The following is a 22,401-nucleotide window of genomic DNA, read 5'->3' as shown; positions in this document are numbered from 1 at the left end:
TGACATAATATTATTGTGTGATCTAGAAGTGGCTACCTGGTGGCCACTTCTAAACAGCAATATGGCCACTACTGACTCATGTACATTATATAATGGCCACTGATGGATCAAATTTGCGGTTTGAACAAATTGACATTCTGGCATTTTTAAAAAATGGGGCGATTAAGGAAGAGAAGGGCTATAATATGCTCATTGAATTTCAAATATGGTAATTGATAGTGTAGGCGCACAATTTAAAAAAGCCACAAAAATATGCTTCACTGTGGCGATTGCTAGTGCGTTTACCTCTTCTATGGACAATCCCGGATTACTCAACAGGTCATCCTCTAGGCCCATAGACCCTGGCCTAGGGGTGCATATCACGGGGGGGGGGATTATTAAATAGCTTGTTGGTTTAAAAAGAAAAAAAAAACAGGAATTTGGCGCGCTAGTACAAAAAGAGGAGAAACATTCTACTAGAACCGAGAGAGAGATTGCAACCTACTTGCTGAGCAGGTAAAAGAAATGAAGGAGGAAGGGCAAAATGCTTGATCAAAGTTATCCTTTTTCTAAGCAAAGCAGATAATTTTTAATTTCTTAGATTTAAGCAATCATTTCTTGAAAATACAGATTTTTTTAAGGTAAAATACTTATTAGAAGTAAGTCACACACAGTAAAATTAGAAAAAGCCATGATATATAAAATTCGCAGTTAAACACTTGTTTATGGAAATAACTTTCTCTTTGGTAGTCTATTGATTCATATTTATTTATGACTGCTAATAGTCAGGGACGCCCAAATTTCGAATTTTTGGGAAGGGGGAAATTATCAGTTTACCGAATAAAACTTCAAAGCTTACCGAATAAAAAATAGGAGCATGGTACTACTAGTAGTTTTCTAAATTATCTGTGACTAGCAATAATTTAGTAGTTACTAAAATTATGTTTACAATAAATAGCATAAATAATCAGAAAAAATAAAATATTAAAGTACTTAAAAAAATAATTTGCCAGACAATACCAGATATTTACTACCAAAGTTTTATGTTAGGTTAAAAATGTTGTAAAATTTCCGAATTTGTGAAATATGTAACATTTACGGACTTTTTAAAAATTTTACCTTTGAAAATTCCCTGATTTCTGTATTTTACCAATGTACAAAAGTCCGTAATTAATTCTTCAGACCAATTTTATTTTCTAAAATCTTCATTAACTTAAGACATAGCTGAGAATTAATGATAATTTTTATGAGTCTCTTGAATCAACACGGAGGACTTAAAATTTTTGCATCGAATGCGATCGGCAAAATTAGATGCGATCGGCAAAGTCTAAAAGTCTTCAACTACACAATAAGACATATAAGGAGGGTTAAAAATAATGCTAAATACATAATTATAAATATCCAAAAGGTAAAATTACAAGGAAAAGAAAAATGAGCGAGTATTAAAGAAGCGGATGCAATCGGATTTAGAAATATGTGAAAAATTGGAATTATCACATAATAGCGTAAAAAATGGCCAAGATGCGTAAGTTTAAGCTAATGTGCAGAATTCGAAAAATATGCATGTTCTTGAAATCAAAATCCATGAGCAATTGTCAATTTCCATGATTTTTGTGCACTTTTTGCCGAAAATCATGACTTTCCATGACCATTTTTGATTATAGCCGAAATCCATGACTTTCTAGGAGCATGGACACCCTGCCTTAAGTAGTATTGAAAACTTATGCTACCAATTTCCTATATCCATCGATATACCTTGGTAAGTTGTAGAAAACAAATTGTCCTAGAATTGCATTGAATTGTATACTTACTATTTTTTAATGAACTAGTGGTACCCGCACGGCTTTGCCCGTAATAGAAAAATTAAAAGGTCTTTTGGTTCGCCTATGTATTTACAAATAATGTATGGTGACTTTCTCGCCAATTGACTTGCCCATGTTACGGTCAAACGTTATGATAACTTGGTAATTTACTCGTCCATCTTATAATTGTGCTCGGGAAAATGTTAAAATTGAAATAGAAAACGAACAAAATCGAATTTTCGAGAAATCGCATCGAGGTGCAAACCCACCTGCTACAAACTAACTTTGTGCCAAATTCTAAGCGCTATGCGCGTCACAGATATCCAGACAGACAGAGATCCTTACATTCAGACAGACATTCAGCTTTTTTATTAGTAAAGATGATTTCGTTGTGATAATAATAATTCAGTTTTATTCTTACCAATGTTCATATGTAGAATACTTATATAAGTACATTCATTTTCTTTTATTTTATTTTTTACATTAGAGTACAAAAAATACAAGTACAAATTTTCTACTAAAACCTTTTTATTTTATCCTAAGTTCGTATGTACTTTGAAGAAAGGAATGTACAATAAAAATGTGATTAATTATATTGGTATTTAATGTAACTAACATATTGAATCAATTTTATCCATCAGTTATTTGAATTTAAAGTGAGTAATGTGAATTCTAAAGAAAGGATGTCAGATGGCCACTACTGACTCATGCATGTGGCCACTACTGAAAATCTCACATTTTGGAGTGGCCACTATTGGATCAAATTTGAAGTTTGGGAAAAAATGGATAAAAAATTGAAAAAATTGAAATTCTGGCATTTTTAGAAAATGGACGATTCGGGAATAGTTGGGCTATAATACGTTCATTGAGCTAAAAAATTTGAATTAATATTGTAGACCCACAGTTTAAAAAAGACATAAAATATGCTTAACTGTGGCCACTACTAGTGCTTTACCTTATAAGGCTTTTAAAAGGATTTTCAATTTTCCCTCTTAATTCTATAGTTGCGACTCAGTCGGGCTTTTTTAAAATTTTTAATTTTATCGTTGATTGATATTTTTTCCAGTTTAATATAATTTGTGCATTTTGTTCCTTCTGACTTATGAGAAAATTTTTTGTTAATTTTTGTAATTTTTGTTCTAGCTTTCATTTTCCCCAGCGACACCCAAATGGACCCACTGTCGGGTGCTCATGTTGTTATTTGGAATACTTATGATGTCCTTCAGTCTGTTTGGAATTTGTATATTTGTTGGGCTTCATGCTGGTATCAACACATTTGCTTTCATGGCTGCCGAGGTGAGTGCCCTTATTTCGGAATTGGTTCAGATAATCTCATTGTCTTGCAAACAAGTAGCACGAAAAGTTAAAGACTTTTGAATAGGTAGTGTTTATAATATTAGTAAACAAATAGCAAACATCTGTTTTGGGGTTACTGTTAAGGTGGATCAAATGAAAGTGAGAAGTTTTCGTAACTCGGTGAATATGAGCATAACAAAACTGTTAGTTAAGCCCTGGTTTCCTAGAAGTGAATCGCCGATCTTCGACGTCGCTTCTCGCCGTGACGCTGAAATAAAAGTCAATTGGATTCCAAGCGTGGCCATTCACGACGTCGATTTAGTTCGGGCGCGCATGCACAGAAGAATCAAGTTTTCGCCTCGGCGTGGAGCGACGCCGACGATCGGCATGTTCGCTCCCAGGAAACCAAGGCTTTAAGAGAGGTAGAGCGTACTGCGGGCAATCGGGTTTGAGTCTGACAGAAAAAACAACCTGTTGTTTGTTTTTTAATGGCAGAAGGTGTTGAAGTTAGTCAAGTGCACCAGGGAATGAAAACTGTAAGTTCAGTGAATAAGTGCTCAAAAGAGGGGTATAACGTGCATGGAATATGCGATAATTTTTGACTTCAGAATATTGTTAAGGGTAGTTAGTAAGTAAACATACTAAAAGTCCCCGCCCCTAGGAGGTGAGCTAAAGGTGGGAGGGAGGCGGAAAGCAAATTTTGGGTTTTTAATACATTTTATAATGATAAATGGAAACAGTGGAAATAAATTCTTTTAAAATAAAAATTCAAGTTAAATAAAGTTCCTACAAAACTGTTTCTACACATATTTGTCAAATTTCCAATAATTTTCCTGGTATATATTATGAAAAATCGATAGTTTTCGGAAAAATTCTCTCCTTTTGTCACGCATTTGCTCTTAGTGCCTCACAGAATCAGTATTCGTAAAAATTTTACACGACAAAGTTGTAGAACTTTAAATTTCCTTTATTTTGATATGCTACTTTGCATTTTATTACACTAATCAAAAGTTATAGAATTTTAAACACGCATCTTCATGGCAAAAAATAGAACACTTGCCATTCACAAACATCAAACTGACTCGAAAGGATCGCGCACTTTCTCTTTCCCCAATGAATTTGACAATCCTGATTGACATTGAAGAAGTATTTGTGAATTATTACAGCACAAATGATGTCACGTTTCCAGGGGGAGGGTGGTGCGTGAAATTGTGACTTTGTGACAAGGGGTGAAGGAAAGAGAAAGAAGTGTAACATCAAGCATTTTTTAATACGAATATGCTTATGAAAAGTACTTTGACAAAGGAGGACGGGGCCAAAAATATTGAAAAAAGTGTAACATTTACAGGGCCGTTGAGGTAAATCCGGAAAATGGGACACAAGTATTAAAACTCTTATAACGCAAACCAAAAAGATTTATTTTGTACACAACTTTGCAATATTATAGAAAATATGTTATAAAAAGAAATTATTCTATATTGCCGCCGTTAGCTGCCACCACTCGCTCAAGACGTGACCGGAACCGACCGCATGCATGTTTCACCTCCTTCCTGTCCACGTTGGGCACCACCTCAGTAATGGTGGCTCTCAGCGCGTCCTTGATATTATGAAATTTTGCGTTAACCTTTTCCTCAACTACGCCCCAAAAGTAGTAATCGAGAGGATTGCAGTCCGGGCTGGAGGGTGGCCACAAGTCGGGTGTCCAGTGGTAGGGCACACTACTGTGAAGCCATGCTTGGGTTTTTCTCGACTTGTGGGCTGGCGCTGAGTCCGGCTGGAAGACATAATCTCTTCCGGCGGCCACCATGTCCATCCAGGGCTTGACTACCGTTTCCAATACGTGATAATATCCATCGGCGTTGATTCTAAGACCTTCTTCAAAGAAATGAGGTGGCATAACATCCCCTTCGCTGCTGATAACCCCAAGGACTATGACCGCTGCTGGAAATTTGGTGTGCATGACGGTGGGGCACTTCTGAAGCATCCACTCAACTGACCTGAAGATAACACCTGAAGATAACCACTCAATAATTTCCTTTGGTGATTTACCGGCACGAAGGGACTCAAGGATCGCTGCTCTTCTGTCTTGTTCCCGGCTCATGTTGTTGCTCGTTGTAACGTGTCTATATGCACGCGCCTCGTGACGATATGAACTACACATTAGATAACCTATTCGCAAATATGCACTCAACAACCGCTAGAGGGCAGTTAATAAACAAATTCCAGATTTACCTCAACGACCCTGTATATATGTACAGCACCTTACAGAGAAATCGGAAGAAGATTTGCAGAATTACGTATATGCAGTATAAATTAGCTCCACATCCATGGCATTATTTAACGAAAGTGGACAAAAGAAGTGCAGAAAGTTAGCGCTTCCTCAGTAAGAGATTTGTTAGAAGTAATTATTAGGTAAGCATACTGAAAGTCCCCGACCTTGGGTGGACGGGCAGTTAAAGGTGGGAAGAGGAGCCAAATTTTGTGATTTTCGATTATATCTCAAAAGCGGCGGGAAAAATGCATTCCGAATAAAAGTGAAAGTTAACTAAATTTATTGTGAAATTGTTTTTATACAAATATGTCACATTTACAAAGGTTGTTTAGGTATACGTTCTTGAAAACCGTTAATTTTCGAAAAAAAAAACCCTCGTTCTTTTTGTCTGAGTGTCTGTGCCAAACAGACACTCAAGGGATCTGTAATGCGCTGGAATCATGTGACAAGGACCCTGACGGTTTTCTGTGTCTCGAAAACCCGCCGGCTGAAGCACTTGAACTGCGGATTCAAACCTGATACCAAAGAAGTACGAAGCCAATGCCCAATCACTGCGACACCCAGCTGACAAGCAATCAAAAGCTCTGAATTTCTAGCATGTACATTCAATTTCATTATTCTTATTGAAATGAATATGTGACGCAATAGCATAATAATGGAAATTTTAATAATAGAAATAAGGTAAATGTAACCGACTCGCAGCACCTTTATAATTATAGTTTTTTTTTCATTATTACTTACTAATCGTATTTTGAAAATGTTTATATGGAATATGGACTGACAGTAATTAGTAAATGAAAATATCTTTAAGCTGACATCTTGGTTTTATTCTGAGGCGGAAGGGTCATGTTCACCAGCAGTGGAAAAGTTGTTCTAAGAAATTGGTAATGTATTGGTCAAAATCATCTTCAAGATTCCGTCAGGATGCAACATCCGATTCCAAGAGCACACAAGTTGGTTATTCCTCCTTTCCCAAACTCCAATCTTACTTCACCATTAAGTTTTTAAGTACAGGTGTACCCGGCGATACGGAAGAGTTAGAGATCAGTCTTTATGTTTGCAACTCCTTTGATAAATGATTTGTAGCGGAAATCGTTGAGGGACTTTTCTGTGACTAGAGCACCACACCATGAAATATACATATGACCCCAGCAGTCTCAATAAATTCAGGAGAAGAACTGTTGATATGACCTTAGATACATGATCTATGATTTTGGATTTCTGGTACATTTTAACAAACCCCTTTCTCCTGAGATACGTTGAGCATCTTAAGTTCCTCTTCCAGATTTTGCCAGCAGAATGTTGTGATCAGTTGGGGTTTTGGCTATCAAGAGAACAACTAGGAGGACTTCCTCTCAAATAATAGCTACCGAAGAATTTTGCCATTTCATGGTAACTGTCTTCGCAATATCAACGTCAGCATCAAGGACGCCCATATGCAAAATTTTAAGGGGGGGGGGCTCAAAAATTTTCCCCATGGTTTAGCAGAATATTTTCCCTTTGGAAGCCTATTTCAGTACAGATCAGAGAGATTAAAGTTTGACATTTTTAGTGTCTTATTCATTAACGGCTGGAAAAGAAATTTTTATACATTTTGCAAAGAAAAAAAGCATTAAAAGCATGAAAATTCTTATTTCTAAGGGGGGCGGCTTGAGTCCCCCCTTGTCCCCCTATATGGGCGACTTGGATCAGCATCACCTAAAGCTTGGAGCGTATTAGTTTCATTTTTTAACAGCTTCATCATTAGCGGGTTTGTCAGCTGACTGTTATGATGAAAGTTGGGCAGAAATCTTGTTTGACCGTCATTTCAATTTTCTATTTGGGCATTGATGTCCACATGGTCGGTTTATACAGTCGTCTCTTTTTTCCAAAAAGTTTTGTAGACTAGGTACACTCAGCAACAGCGAATTCAAATTTATTTAAATCAATGTCGTTATCATTTTCCTTAAACAGTATAAGGTAGTGCACTAGTAGTGGCCACAGTTAAGCATATTTTATGACTTTTTTACACTGTGGGTCTACAATATTAATTCCAATTTTTTAGCTCAATGAACGTATTATAGCCCAACTATTCCTAAATCGTCCCATTTTCTAAAAATGCCCGAATTTCAATTTTTTCAATTTTTTATCCATTTTTTCCCAAACTTCAAATTTGATCGAATAGTTGCCACTCCAAAATCTGAGATTTTCAGTAGTGGCCACTTGCATGAGTCAGTAGTGGCTATCTGACATCCTTTCCTTAGAATTCACATTACTCACTTCATTCAAATAACTGATGGATAAAATTGATTCAATATGATAGTTACATTAAGTACCAATATATTAATCACATTTTTATTGTACATTTCTTTCTTCAAAGTACATACGTACTTAGGATAAAATAAAAAGTTTTTAGTAGAAAATTTGTATTTTTTGTACGCTAATGTAAAAAAATAAAATGGCAAAAAGTGCTCAAAAATCATGGAAATTAACAATTGCTCATGAATTTTGAGTTAAAGAACATTTTGAATATTTATCGAATTTTTAAACATACACATCTTGGCTATTTTTTACGCTGTTGCTCGTCTATCTCAATTTTTCGCACATTTCGAAATCCGATTGCATCCGCTTTTCTAATACTCTCTCGTTTTTCTTTTCATGAGATTTTACCATTTGGACATTTATAATTACGTATTTAGCATTATTTTTAACCCTCCTTATATGTCTCATTGCGTAGTTGAAGACTTTTAGACTTCTAGTTTTTGCCGATCGCATTCAATAAGAAAATGTTAATTCATCCGTTTTGCTTCAAGAGACTCATAAAAATTATCATTAATTCTCAGCTGTGTCTTGAGTTAATGAAGGTTTTAGAAAATAAAATCGGTCTGAAGAATTAATTACGGACGTTTTGGACATCGATAAAATACAGAAATCAGGGAATTTTCAAAGGTAATTTTTTTTTTAAGTCCGTAAATGTTACATATTTCACAAATTCGGAAATTTTACAATATTTGTAACCTATCCTAATACTTTGCGGTAAATATCTGGTATTGTCTGGTAAATTAATTTTTTTAATTAATTTGATTTAATATTTTTTTTCTGATTATTTCTGTTATTTATTGTAAACATAATTTTAGTAAGCACTAAATTATTGCTAGTCACAGATATTTTAAAAAATTACTAGTTGTACAATGCTCGCATTTTGTTATTCGGTAATCGGTTCGTCACCCTTCCCAAAAATTTTGAATTTCGTGTGCCCCTGAATATTAGCAGTCATTAATAAATATGAATCAATAGATTATTAATTGCAAAACACATACTTACTGACATGATTTAAAAACTTCCAAGAGAAAAATGGTTCCTTAAAAAAGCTTTATAACTAAAAATTTTATATTATCATGGCTTTTACTAATTTAACGGTGTGTGACTTCAAATAGGAAAATTTGTATTTTGAAAAAATGATTTCTTAAACCTAAGAATTTAAAAATTATCTGCTTTGATCAGAAAAGGGATTACCTCGATCAAATATTAGGTCCTCCCCCCTTTTTTACCTGCTCAGCAGGCAAATTGCAATCGGTTCTAGTTGAATTTTTCTAATCTATATACTAGCGCGCCAAACTCTTGTTTCTTTTCTTTTTTTACCAACAAGCTATTTAATAATTTTTCCCTCTGTGATATGCGCCCCTAGGCTGGGGCCCAGGGGATGGCGTGATGAGTAATCCTGGACTGTCCATACAAGAGGTAAACGCACCTAGCAGTTGACATAGTGAAGCATATTTTGTGGATTCTTTAAACTGTGGGGCTACAAAATTAATTACCATATTTGAAACTCAATGAGCATATTATAGCCCTACTCGTCCTCAATTGTCCTATTTTTTTTTTTTTTTAATGTCAGAATATCAATTTTTGATTTTTTCCCCAAACCTGAAATTTGATCCATCAGTGGCTATTGTACATGAGTCAGTAGTGGCCATATTGTTGTTTAGAAGTGGCCAACGAGTGGCCACTACTAGATCACACAATAATTTTACATTAGAAATGAGGCAGGTTATTACGTTAAGGTATTACAACTTATTAAATGCAAAATTGAGATGATTTATGAAAAACCTTCCTGATTCAGTAGTGGCCACTCGGTGGCCACTTTTGAATTTCCTAACATTTTTGGTACCAGTAGTGGCCACATAAACTGTCAGCCGAGAAAACTACTATTTGGATTTGAAAACGCTCCAAACATGATCTTTCCAATTTCATAACATAATTACAGCTCTAAAAATATTATTTTTGAGCATTGTTCTATTCATAACACAACACAATGTTTTTATACCTCGTTATGGAGAAGCGTTAGAATACAGCTGAAAAAACATGGACAATCCAGACGACCGTACTAAATAATTTATAACACTTTTCCATGATGCTGTACCTGCTCCTCCTTGAACTGCTCACTACAATATATCCTGAACTCTACCTCCTGCAAATTTGAATCCATTGGGAGACCTGGAATCCTTATTTTTCAAATTTAAACCTTAAAGTGGCCACTATTGGAGTAGTGGCCACTACTGGTGCATTTACCTTATATAGTGCTAAATTTCTGCCCTCCCTCAGTCCACTCATTCATACTGCATGTACGTAAGTCTGCAAATATTCGTCCTATTCCTTGGTAAAGGGCTGTCAATATAAATGATGTCACACGTTTTTTCAACATTTTTAACCCCCTTCCCTCTTTTTCACGATGTATGTTTTACAAGCTTCTTTTCATAAACATATTCGTATTGAAAAAGGCTTGATGTCACACTTCTTCTTACTCTTTCCTTCCCCCTTGTCACAATTTTACGAACCCCCTCCCCTTGGAAGCGTGACATCATTTGTGCTGTAATGATCCTCAAATACTTCTTCATTGTCAATCAGGGTTGTCGAATTCATTGGGGAAAGAGGAAGCGCGCGATCCTTTCAAGTCAATTTGATGTTTGTGAATGGTAAATGTTCCATTTTTTGCCATGAAGATGCGTGTTTGAAATTCTGTAACTTTTGATTAGTTGAATAAAATGGAATAAAGTAGCAAATCAAATTGAAGGAAATTTAAAGGTCTACAATTTGGTCATTGACAATCATTATGAATATGGATCCTGGGAGGCAGTAAAGCAAATGTTTGACAAAAAGAGAGAATTATCGATTTTTTCATAACGTACTCCCGGAAAATTATTGGGAAATTTGATAATTATGTATGTGTAGAAACAGTTTTATAGGAACTTTATTTAGCTTGAATATTTGAATGCATTTCGTCCACCGTTACCGACATGTACTCAAAAAACCCAAAATTTGCTTCCACCCCCTTCCCATCTTCAGCTCACCTGCCAGGGGCGGGGAATTTTAGTATATTTATTTACTATCTCCCCCTAAGAATATTATGAAGTCAAAAAATATCGCATTTTCCATGCACGCTACAATGTGTTCATTGACTGGACTATGTGTACGAAGACAGGGCTGTCGCGAGGTCAAAAAACTAGGATCGTGTAGGAAATTTTGGCGGCACCACATTTTTTTTTAAACTCTTCTTTAATACAGGGGATAGCGTTTTAAGCTTCAGGGTTCTCGAGAGAGTCATTACTAGACCAATTAGAAATGTGAACCGAACATGTTACAGTAGAACTTCCATTAACCGAGTTTGTTAACCAAGCCGATAATGAAGTCCTTTTTTTTTTTTTTTTTTTTTTTTTTTTTTTTTTTTTTTTTAAATAATGAAAATATTTTCTGGAATTTTTTTTTTTTTAATGTATCTTTCAACATTTATCTTGGTATTTCTATATATTAAAAAAGTAACATCTAAGAAATTGTGAAAGTAAGTCTGTGGCGGGTCTGGGTCCAGGACACCCCATAGAACCTACAGCCTTGAAACTTTGTACAAAGTTACTTCGAGCCCGCGGGGGTGTGCACCTGGGGATTTTTATTTAAAGTTTGGAATTAGTTTTTTGTAATTAAATATTTTAAGCTAAAATTTCACGTAAATTGCATATTAAAGAAATGAAAGATAAGGGAATGACAATAAAAATTACAGAATCATAACTGCGACAATATTTGTGTGATACAATACAATAGAATTTCAGTTTTAAGTTGTGTTTTTAAACAGCTTATTAATATTTTGTTTTGCGTATCTTCATCAAGTTCCGTTTTTAACCGACTGAAAAGGAGGTTAGTATTCGTCTGCGGCTTTTTATGTATGTTCTCTGATTTCTTCAAGATGCCTGGACCGATTTCAAAAATATTTTTTTTGTTTGAAAGGGTATACTTTCCAGATGGTCCCATGGTAATTTGGTCTGGATCTGATGAGGGGTTCCGTAGAAATCTGAGAACCTTTAAATTTCATATGTTGCGCCTACGTAGTCCAACTTGCGTCAGCCGAGCGATACGTCACAGGTCACGTAGTTTTGCCGTGAACGGTGCATTTTCGCGACGGAGGGGTCTTGTCTTGAACAATATTTAATTCTCACGCCATCGGGATGTTTGAATTTCACTGCGCCGCTGTAAATTTTAATTATGTTCTTACTTAATGGTATATATTACTCATGTACAAATCAGTAAATTAAATGTGTTTTGCTACGAAAATAGTTGAATTAATCTCTATATATAAAAATGAATGTTTGTCTGTATGTCATCCATGAACTCAAAAACTACCCGGCAGATTTGGCTGAAACTTTCACCGTTTGTTATTTTTGGTACTGGGAATGTTTATAGACCAGTTCGAAAAAAAAATCCGATCGATAGTTCCTTTTTTATTCCAATTTAAGTCACAATCCATTGGATAAATACGAATAAAATTATCGGCTGCAGAAATTAATTCGCGTGAAAGATCTCATTGATAAGAAGTTAGCTGTTGCCATTTTTCTTGAGTTTGAACAAATAAATTCTTTCTTTATTGTTTTATGTCTTTTCATGCAACGGGAGGATTTAAAACTTTTTCTATTTGATATTTTTAGCGATTGATTGATCTTGCAAACTGCGTGAGTACAAAATTTGAGTATAGTCACGGCTTCACTTGATACCTGGACCGATTATTATGAAAATTGCTATATATATGTATTTTTCCACGGAGAAGGTGCATAATATGCTCATTGAAGCCACTCGCCACCAGGGGCACTGCAGAGTAGCAACTTCTGCCCCGTTCAACCGATTGTCATGAAAACCAGTATAATGATGTATTTTTTTTGTTGGCGTAGCAACGCGCGTCGGGTACAGCTATTTAATATATTTTTCTTTTTTTGCTAATAAATATCTTTATTTAGTCATTAAAGTTTTTTCGTTTTTTTTAATATTTCAGTCTTTGAAATATTTAGTGTTTAATTCAAAGGGAATTGAAGACGAAAATCCCCCCTTCCTCCGAAGATTGAATTTATATTCCTTAATAAGTACATCGTGACTGATGTCCGATTTCTGAAGTTTGACAAGTATTCAAGATTTAATATTTCATGACGCCGTCAGTTTAATTTAGTTATGGCAATACGATTTAGCAGACTTCCTCGGAATTTTTTTATGTACTATGCTCCCCGATTACTAGAAGACTCCTGGACCGGTTAGGACAATTCTTTTTCTGTTTGAAACGGTATACTTCTCCCGGTCGTCTAATGGTCATCATGTCCGGGTATGAGAGATTCTGGAGAAATCGAGGGAACTCTTCAAATTTTATACTCACACTTTGTTGTTTGTAAATTCATAGCATCTTACTTAGTGAAAAGATTTTTATGGTTTTTTGTTAAATGGATAGGGGTGGTCTAACTTAAGTCCAAAATCTTTACTTCACCATATTTGTTCTTTAGAATAAAAAGCTATGGGCGAAAAACAGTAAACTTCATCATGGGACCCGGGAGCGTCCCGGCCGCCAAGAGAACCAAACGTCAGCAGCCAAAAAAAGCAAATCCACCGCCAAGAAATACGAAAGAAAAAAGCGACTAAGGAACAGCTTACACGACTGTGGTTTTCTGGGTTTCTCACGCCTCTGTATCTCAGCCCCATGAAGACCCCCGGAGTTGCTTTTTGGTATACTAAATCTCTAGTGGCCCCTGACGACATAAACCAAAATACAATCCCCAGAACAATCAGGGGGAGGAGGAATTCAAGTTATAAAATCGCTGTTCAAAAAAGTTTTCGCTTTCTTTGACAGGGCTACAGCCCAGACGAAAAGACGAATCAAGCTGAAATGTTGCACACCCATTCCTTGTGCCCTACTGATTTGCCTTTTGGGCCATTTGACCCCCCCCCTCGTTTTTACCCCCCAAATTGTACTTTCCGGGGTTCTGTCACAGCCCCCCGTGGGGCTATGGTAATGATATTTGGTATACATATACTTGGGGGGCCATTGAGCACATATACGAAAATTCAACCTCCAGAGACATCACGGGCTGGAGTAATTAAAGTTTGAAAATCACTAATTTCCCTTAAATTCTTATGTACCTACTCTCAGCCCATAGGGTTTGTTAATCTCTGACTGCAATTGCACAAGGTTAGAACAGATCTAACAGTTGTTCAAAGTTGTCTTAGGAAATGAAATTCAATCAAGACTAAAACAGATCCAACAGTTGCAACTAGACTTTAAATCGCGGATATCTCAAATTTGCCACAGCGACTGCGCATGCTCGCGGACTTGTCTCATTGGGCTTTCTGTTTTAAGATTCCACGTTGTTTGTTAGCTCATTGGGCTTTCTGTTTTAAGATTCCATAATGCTGTCCCCCCCCCCCCAAAGTTTTGCCGATACGAAATTTCCTTCCTCCTGTTTTTCAGTTTTAATATATTTAAGGGGGGGGGGGATTTTAAATGTCTGTGCGTAACTGGGGTTAAACCATTAGAATATTTTGCGTGACATATTATATGAAACTATACGCATATGAATATGATACATCTTACTTTATAATTGAAAGCGAAAAATAGCCCTTTTTTATTGGTTTGCTTATTTTCTAAATTAATGCATTTTTCAAACATATAACACATTATGAATTGAAAATATATGAAATACGTGTGTGGGTATCCGTGTTTTGCAGTAATTTGTTAACAGACAAAATTTTTGCAATTAATTTAATCAAGACTTTTAAAGAGCTAAGTCCGCGTGCATCATGAGCAGTCGCTGTTGCAAATTTGGGATATCCGCCATTTGACGTCGAGTACAGTTGTATAGCTCTTCTGACACTATCAAATTTAAAATATTTAATGGTTTAATTTTTTTTGCTTGGTAATAACATGCGTTATTTCGTCTTTTTAATGAATTTTAAACAAAATTAGGCATTAAACAAGACAAAGACCTCCATCAAAAGAAAGATAAATCTTCAAACAATTAAAATTATCCCTTAAAACGTAAAAAACTTAAAATGTAAATACGATGTTTTTTCTTAAAACGTAAATACGATTTAAGAAAAAGTCATAAAATAAAAAGTGAAAAGCTAGATTAAAATAGCCCGCAAGCTGTAAAACATTTAAAATAACCTTCATGAAAATGATGAACAATCCGTCAAATAAAGAAACTAATAGAATTTATTGCGAAGTTGTAAAATACTCGAAAACAGTATAATTTAAATTATAGTATTTTATTATCCAAGAAGTTTTCTATGCAACAGAAAGGATACAAGGATTGCAATAAAATTTAAACAGCCCAATTCTCGCAAAACGAACATAGAATCTAAATTGTCAGAAAATAACTTGATGTAAAATTAGACTTGCCATTATTGTTCCTTAAAAACACAAAACAGGATTGTTTCAATTGAGCATTTTCTGACTTGAAGTTCTCAATTCTAAAAATACAGACAAATTAATAATATCAATGCAAAAAGATGTGATATCTCATCAAAAACAACCCTGTTGTAAAAATTTCCCCGCCAAGAAAACTTTTAACTTTTCCGCACAAAAAAGAACGCCTTCATCCTAAACCCAAAACCCTCAGCCTTAAAAAGTTATGATATCTAGTTTGCCCGCCAAGTATCTGCCAAACTATAATCCTCCCTGTTCTCCTCTTTCATCACATCTACTTCCGTTAGAACCTCCTCTCACCTTCAACTCTTCAGAAATATGGATAGATCCTTTAAATTATTTATCCTTTTTGGCGGGAAGCTTTTTGCTCACCAAGCAACCACTTCACTTTGAAAAGCTTTTCGCCGAACAGGATAAACAATTTAAAGGATCTATCCATATTTCTGAAGAGTTGAAGGTGGGAGGAGGTTCTAACGGAAGTAGATATAATGAAAGAGGAGAACAGGGAGGATTATAGTTTGGCAGATTCTTGGCGGGCAAACTAGATATCATAACTTTTTAAGGCTGAGGGTTTTGGGGTTTAGGATGAAGGCTTTCTTTTTTGTGCGGAAAAGTTAAAGGTTTTCTTGGCGGGGAAATTTTTTCAACAGGGTTGTTTTTGATGAGATTTAAGTTCCTTATCCAACGATTAAAAATGAAACCAATTGTTAAAGAAAGTGCCGTAAAACAAAGGTACTTTCTTTGTTCTGTGTTAAAGAAAGTACCATAAAACATTAATATTAGTCAGGGGTGCTCACCTAGGGGCTAGGAGTGTTTTGAGGGGTATTCTCCTTTTTTAAGGGGACTCTTGTTTTGGGGAAGTCTTCGAGGGTCTTTGGGGGAGGGGTGATATTTAAGTATCGCCCCTGTATTAATCATGAGTATTCATACCGCAAATTTTAATAAAGGCTTCTCTGAAGCAAACTGGAAATTCATTTAGTATGATTGCTCTAGTAGTATTTTGATCTTTATACGTACAGCATCACAGCAGATACTCTGTTTCTATTGTTGTGTTGATCTATAACGGGGGCCAAGTAAAGATAAACGAGTTTTATCACGAGTTACGTGATACGTATTATTGTAAAATGTAAATTAGTTTGGGAAACCATTAGCATTTAAATGGTTCTAATCAAGTTAACACACAAATAAATCCTGGAAAGAAACAATGATTAGTCTTTTGTGCCAATCGTATGAAATTGGTCATACTTACATACGATTTCCTACCCAAACCTATAAATCAAATTTATTTTACTATTCCAGTACGAAAATCAACTAAACTAAACATCCAGTTATAAAATAAACAGTGATTTTAATCAGTATACGATGAATTGTTTTAATACCTAACTATTATATACGATCTCTTAAATTTTTAATAACCTTTTGAAGTCAGGGCCTCCTATAATCTACTACAGGGTTTCCACGCCACAAGGAAGCCTGAAGAAACAGGGAAAGTGCAGGGAATTTAAAAATCCACTGAAAAACAGGGAAAATCCAGGGAATTTTGAAAAAAATCCTTAAAAACCTGGAAAATACAGGGAATTTATTTTTTTTATACTGAAGTTTCAAAAATCAATGTTTAAACATTAGCTACCAAAAAATAAATTAAAATTTTAAAAATAACAAGAAGAAAATAAGAAAAGCTATTAGAATAAAATAAAAAAATAATTTTGATTCAACCATTTTTGTTTTCCTTTTGTTTTTGTTTGTGTAAATATTAAAATATCCATCATAAACGCAATTAATATTCAATGTTTTTTTTAACACACATCCTGAATTTCATGCTGATTTAATTTGGGAAACATGAGATTAGTCATCAGTATTTATTGTTCTGATTATTTAATTCATTTTTTTTTCTTTTTATGGTCCAAGTAATAAACGGTTAATAGAAGTCTTTTTTTTTCTCCATCAAAAGTTAAGTATAAATATTCAGACACTATGCTGATGTTTCAATTTTAATAAATACTTCATCTCCTTTATTTAATTTATGTTTTACATTTTCCTATGATGAAACTATCAGGATATTAATTTCTTATACAAATATAAGTTTTCACTCATTTTTAATGCTGCGTAATCGTACAGAGAAAACACAGGGCATTTTCCTCTCAGGATTGAGTGGCAACCCTGTAAGGGTAGTAACTACCTAACGTAACTCACAACCCACCGAATGATGAGTTGAACCCTAATTTAACTAAACGCAAAATTAGTCTTTAAAACTAAACCTACTCGTTTACATTAGGTAGTAGTTTATAGGAGGCTCCGACTTCAAAAGGTTGTTAAAAATTAAGAGATAGTATATAATTAGTTAGGTATTAAAATAATTCATCGTAGAGTAATTAAAATCGTACTTATTTTATAATTGGGTGTTTAGTTGATTTTTGTCCTGGAATTGTAAAATAAATTTGATTTATGGGTTTGGGTAGGAAATCGTATGTAAGTATGACCAATTATTTTTTACTTTTTAGTTCCTCTTCGTTTTTTGAAGCCGGTTCTTTTTTTATTTAAAAATAATCTTCGTCTGGAAACAATATTTTTATATTATCCTATATTCCATAAATTCTTTTTTTTTTGCGAGAGAGGGAGGTTCGGGATTTTCATTTTGGTTTAACCTTACATATGTATTAATCTGATCCCCCTAAAAGACGGTATAAATCTTAGCGAACCAAATAAGATTGCACAGCAATCTTCGGGGGTTGGTGAGTGGCAGCGAACGGGGGGCGGAATCCCCTAGTTGTTTAAAAAAAAAAAACTGAATTTTTATAACTTGCTATGAGTTATTTAATACTTTAGTTTTTTAACTGCAAAACAGTGCTTTTTATGTGTTCATCTATTAAAAATATTCTGTTGTATTTGTAATTAATACATTTTAAATACTTGCGATCCTGACAAGTTTTTATACAAAGTTTCTTTTAACCGAGATTTTCGGCATCTGAGGCATTAGCAGACCCACTTAGCTCGGATAATCAAGATTGTACTGTATATAATATTTACTCAGGAATAGGTAATATAGAGGTGTCTCCCTCGGAAAATTTTCGAATTTGCAATGTTGAAAATGCGTTCTGGACTATCTTTGGTAATGTTAAGGGAAGAAGTTCGGAGTTGCTCTCCCGGCTAATCTTCGAAATTCAAACTGTAAAAACACTGTTCGTGTTTTCTGCAGTCATGTTAGGTGAAGGGGGATTCGGGGCTTACTCCCGGATTTTTTCAAATTTGGAGTCTTAAAAATGAACTTTTGTAATGATAGGGGAAAAAGACGTTACGGGGGCGTTCCTCTGGTAATTTTTCGAAAGTGAAACTTTAAAAAAACAGTGTAGATTGTTTCCGATTATGTTGTGAATCGTGGGGTTCGGTGGCTCCGGCAGTCCCCCTGAATTTTTTGAAATTGTGGCTCTATAAACGCAGTGTCAGACAATCTTTGGTTAGTGGGAGGAGATGTTCGGTCGAGGCTCCGCTTCCGTAATACTCCGAAATTGAAATTCAGAAACGCAACCGCAGTTGACCTTGGATGATGTCTCGCCCAGAAATCTTTTCAAAATTCTGTCCTCAATGCCAGGCCAACATAAATCACATAATTGCTACTTTACACAGGACAGCGGAAAAACTGTCGTTTGGTGCATACAAAGGATTGGACTTGTGCTCTTTCAACATTGGTAAATCATTACAAGTGATTTTTTTTTTATTTTTTAAAGGATTACGTTCATTGTTCAATAATAGGATTCTACATACAGTGCACTAACAAAGAGAAACTCGCAATTTTCGAACTTACGTTAGGCTGACTCTAAAGGTACAGAATTGAGGTACAGCCCTAAAAACAAAATTTTATACTATATTTGGAGAAGGGGAGGTTTGTCAAACCTCCGGAATTTTTCCAAATCTAAGTCCTAAAAATAAAATTTTTGAAGATATTTAATGATGAGGAGGTTGCGTTTCTTTGGAGCTTAAGTACTCTCTTCGTGGAAGTTTTTTGAAATTGAAGTCCTAAATGCGTAATTGTTGGACATCTTTGATCGGGATCGGATGCAGTTTGGGAACTCTTCCCTGAAATTCTTTCCAAATCAAAGTTTCAAAAACGCATTTTTTTCTAAGCTACCTTTGGTCATGTAAAATGATAAGACCTCCCTCCCTTAACCTGATCTACGTCCCTATCTTCTTTTACGAAGTTGTTCTAATTTTGGATAAAAAAGTTGTGGAAAACCCTTTTAGTTTTTCTTTTCCAAAACCATTTGAGTTCTTTGCAGGGTGGCTACAGTTTAGAAAAATCATGGAAAAGTCTGGGAACTTTATTAATTAGGGGAATATAAGAGAATTTCGAAAAAGTATCAAAATTCAGTGAAAATTGATGAAATGAAGAAATTTTTTTTTTGTTTACAAAATTAAGTACCCTTACGCATTTCCCCAATAATCTGTTTAAAAAAATGTAAAATTAATGAGGTGCGATTATACCCTGCCTCATATTTGTTCATGGTTTTCCCTCAACATCAGAATATTGAATTTTAACTCATTAACTACAGGATGAACTTCCTAAGATCGCTTCTGTGTAACAAGGTTCACCGATATATATCAGTCGATATATATCACGATATATGTCCGATATTTATTTTGAAAATATCATGATATTTTGATATTTTCGATATATTTTTTTTTCAACTGTGGTATTTTTAATATAAAAATTATATTAATCATAATAATATTGTTCATTAATTATTAAAAATAACTAAAAAGTTATATACTATATTTTTGTTATGTATTAATACATCGTTAATGTAAAAAAGTAATGTAATATTCCTTTTTTGTTTTATATTCATAAAAAAATAAGAAATATAACAATTTCTTATTTTTAAAAAAAAATAAAAAGTTTCTAATTAATACTAAACTTAAGACATTTTTTCTCTTTTTCTGACCTATGACTGTGCACTGACCAATGCATATTTTTTATTTCTGTATCATATAAGTGTATAAAACTAGCTAACAGATGAAAAATGAGTAAAGCAGCTAATGCTAAATTAACTCTATTCAAATTGATAAAAAAGTTAAATGAATTACTAGATATAAATAATGAAAGAAAACTTAATTTTAAGTTTACATACTGTAATAACAATATAAGAAAATGAATAGTGATTTGAGGATGCATTTACCAATTTGAAGACTTGTTTGTGCTGATTGAAAATATCGGATATATATCAAAATATCCGATATATATCAAAATATCGGATATTTTCGGTATTTTCAAAATACCATGATATTTTCGAACCCTGGTGTTTAAAGTTGTTTGTTTTACATAGCTTGAATTTTCCTTTCACGCGTTCCATGCTACGCAAAATAAACAACCCTTCAGGCAAAGAGGAAGCCGTCATTTATGTCTAGCTCGCCTTTGGTTAATTCCATGCGTGACTCACACTACAAAGTGATAATTTTAAGATACGAATCTCTCTTTATCTCAAACTTATTGAAGTATTATCTCCTATTTTTTTCTCAGTATTACTAATTAGCATTGAAACAAACTATTCAACCTATTATTACTCAATAAAAGCTTTACACGACAGTTGGAAGTGTTAAAATACAAATGTGACTCACACTACATGCAAAAGAAAGTGGTATTTTAGTGATGTTTATATGTTTGGATTTCTTCCTCTTTAGCAAAATTTAAAATAAAACTTGTTCTATTATGTATCCAGAAGGTTCAAAATTAAGAAAAATATGCAATATTCATTCATATAATCTCTTTTAAAATATTAGAGTGCTTTTCTATATGTGACTCTCACTACATATGGATTGTGACTCTCACTATACAGCTTCCAATTTCGAAACACAAAACAAATCCTACACATTTATTTTTCAACATTGACATATTTTAGCCAACATAAATTTCAAAGAACATGTTTTAAAGCAGAATTACAAGATTTAAGTCAACCCGTGACACAATTATTAAAGAAAAATTTTTGAAATATGTAATGCATGCTCTAATTAAACGGCTCTGGAAGTTTCTTTGTAGCACTATCAGAAAAAGTTATATCTACGTCAGATATGTCTTCAGCTTTTGGCCAATAGAAACGTTTGGAGTCCTTATCCAACCTTAGAAATTTTACGGTCACGACACCTAAGCTTGGCTTGCCAATAACTTGACCTACAAAATACTTTAGTAGTCTTTTGCCAGAAAAAGGGACACTAATCCAGTCCCCAATATTAAAATTTGAAGATTCTTCATGTTTGTTTTCTACGTTTTCTGGCTCTTCAAATCACCCATTTGTGAAATTAAATATATTTTTAATTTATCTCCCCTGATATTGACGAAATTTTTAGCTTGTATGGGGATACTTTCTTAAAACAATGCTTAATCCTTGTTTTAGAAACCAGTTTGGTTTCAATCCCATCTGGTGCCTACGGCCAGGGGCGGCAAATAGGGGGGTCAAGAGGGGGCGGTTGCACCCCCAAATTTTATGAGCAGAATGATAGAAAATGGGTGAATTCAATTTATGTAAATCGGAAATCAATGTTCATTTTTAAAAATCTCGCTGGTTCTCAGTAACTATTTGATGAAACTCGACGCATTCCCAGACTAGAAAAAGTGCTTTTTTGTTATTTAGATGATGACTTAATTTCATGAAGTATTTTCCGGCCTTTTCAGAACATAGAAAACTGATAGAGAACCATGGTTAATTTTAACTAAAGAAGACATTTCCTCATTTTGGCTAAATATTTCATACTTGTGTGCCCAGTGTAACGATGGTATGTCCAATATGAGAGGCTCGTGCTAAGTGGTGTGACTGTATGGTTTTCACAAGAACATTCCTTGATATTTTACAATCACTTTTACGCTCATTTTTTAAGTGTATATTTATTTGATGAGTGTTTATCGCTTTATTCTGCTAGAAACACGTTTCAGCTGCTCAATGCATTACAGTGAAACCTGTGTAAGTTGACCACTTGCGGTGCACTACTTTAGTGATCAACTTAGACAGGTGGTCAACTTACAAAGGTTGAATTACATGATATAGATATAATTCTGTGCCTGAAAATAGCGGTCAACTTAGGCTGGTGGTCAACTTTACAGGTTTTACTGTATATGCTTTCATAGAAACTTCTTAAAAATGCATGTGATTATTGAATTAAAAAAAAAACATATCAACAAATACATTTTATGGGGCTCTAAAATTATGCGATCTCGGCGTGACAGAAGATGGTCTTCAAGAGTTAAAACCATAAAATTATTTCTCTATATAACTTCAAAGCAGTGATTTGACGACTGTAAGAATTATTGCAAAACGATTCTTTCAATGGTGAAAAAGCTCATGGCCTTTACCATGTATGAC

At 34.4% G+C, this 22,401-nt stretch overlaps 1 protein-coding gene across 1 annotated transcript in view; it reads left to right on the top strand.

Annotated features, from left to right (window-relative positions):
* The window catches only part of LOC129219626 (E3 ubiquitin-protein ligase AMFR-like), a 202,741-nt gene that overhangs the window by 104,855 nt on the left and 75,485 nt on the right, over positions 1-22,401 (top strand). Inside the window, exon 4 of the mRNA XM_054853884.1 lies at positions 2,925-3,077. Within this exon, the coding sequence (XP_054709859.1) occupies positions 2,925-3,077 (153 nt within the window). The remainder of the gene's footprint in view (positions 1-2,924; positions 3,078-22,401) is intronic.

Source organism: Uloborus diversus, chromosome 4 (genome assembly GCF_026930045.1).
Source record: "Uloborus diversus isolate 005 chromosome 4, Udiv.v.3.1, whole genome shotgun sequence".
Taxonomy (NCBI): domain Eukaryota; kingdom Metazoa; phylum Arthropoda; class Arachnida; order Araneae; family Uloboridae; genus Uloborus; species Uloborus diversus.
The sequence above is the reverse complement of the archived record's forward strand: the minus strand, read 5'-3'. Positions and strand labels throughout refer to the sequence as shown.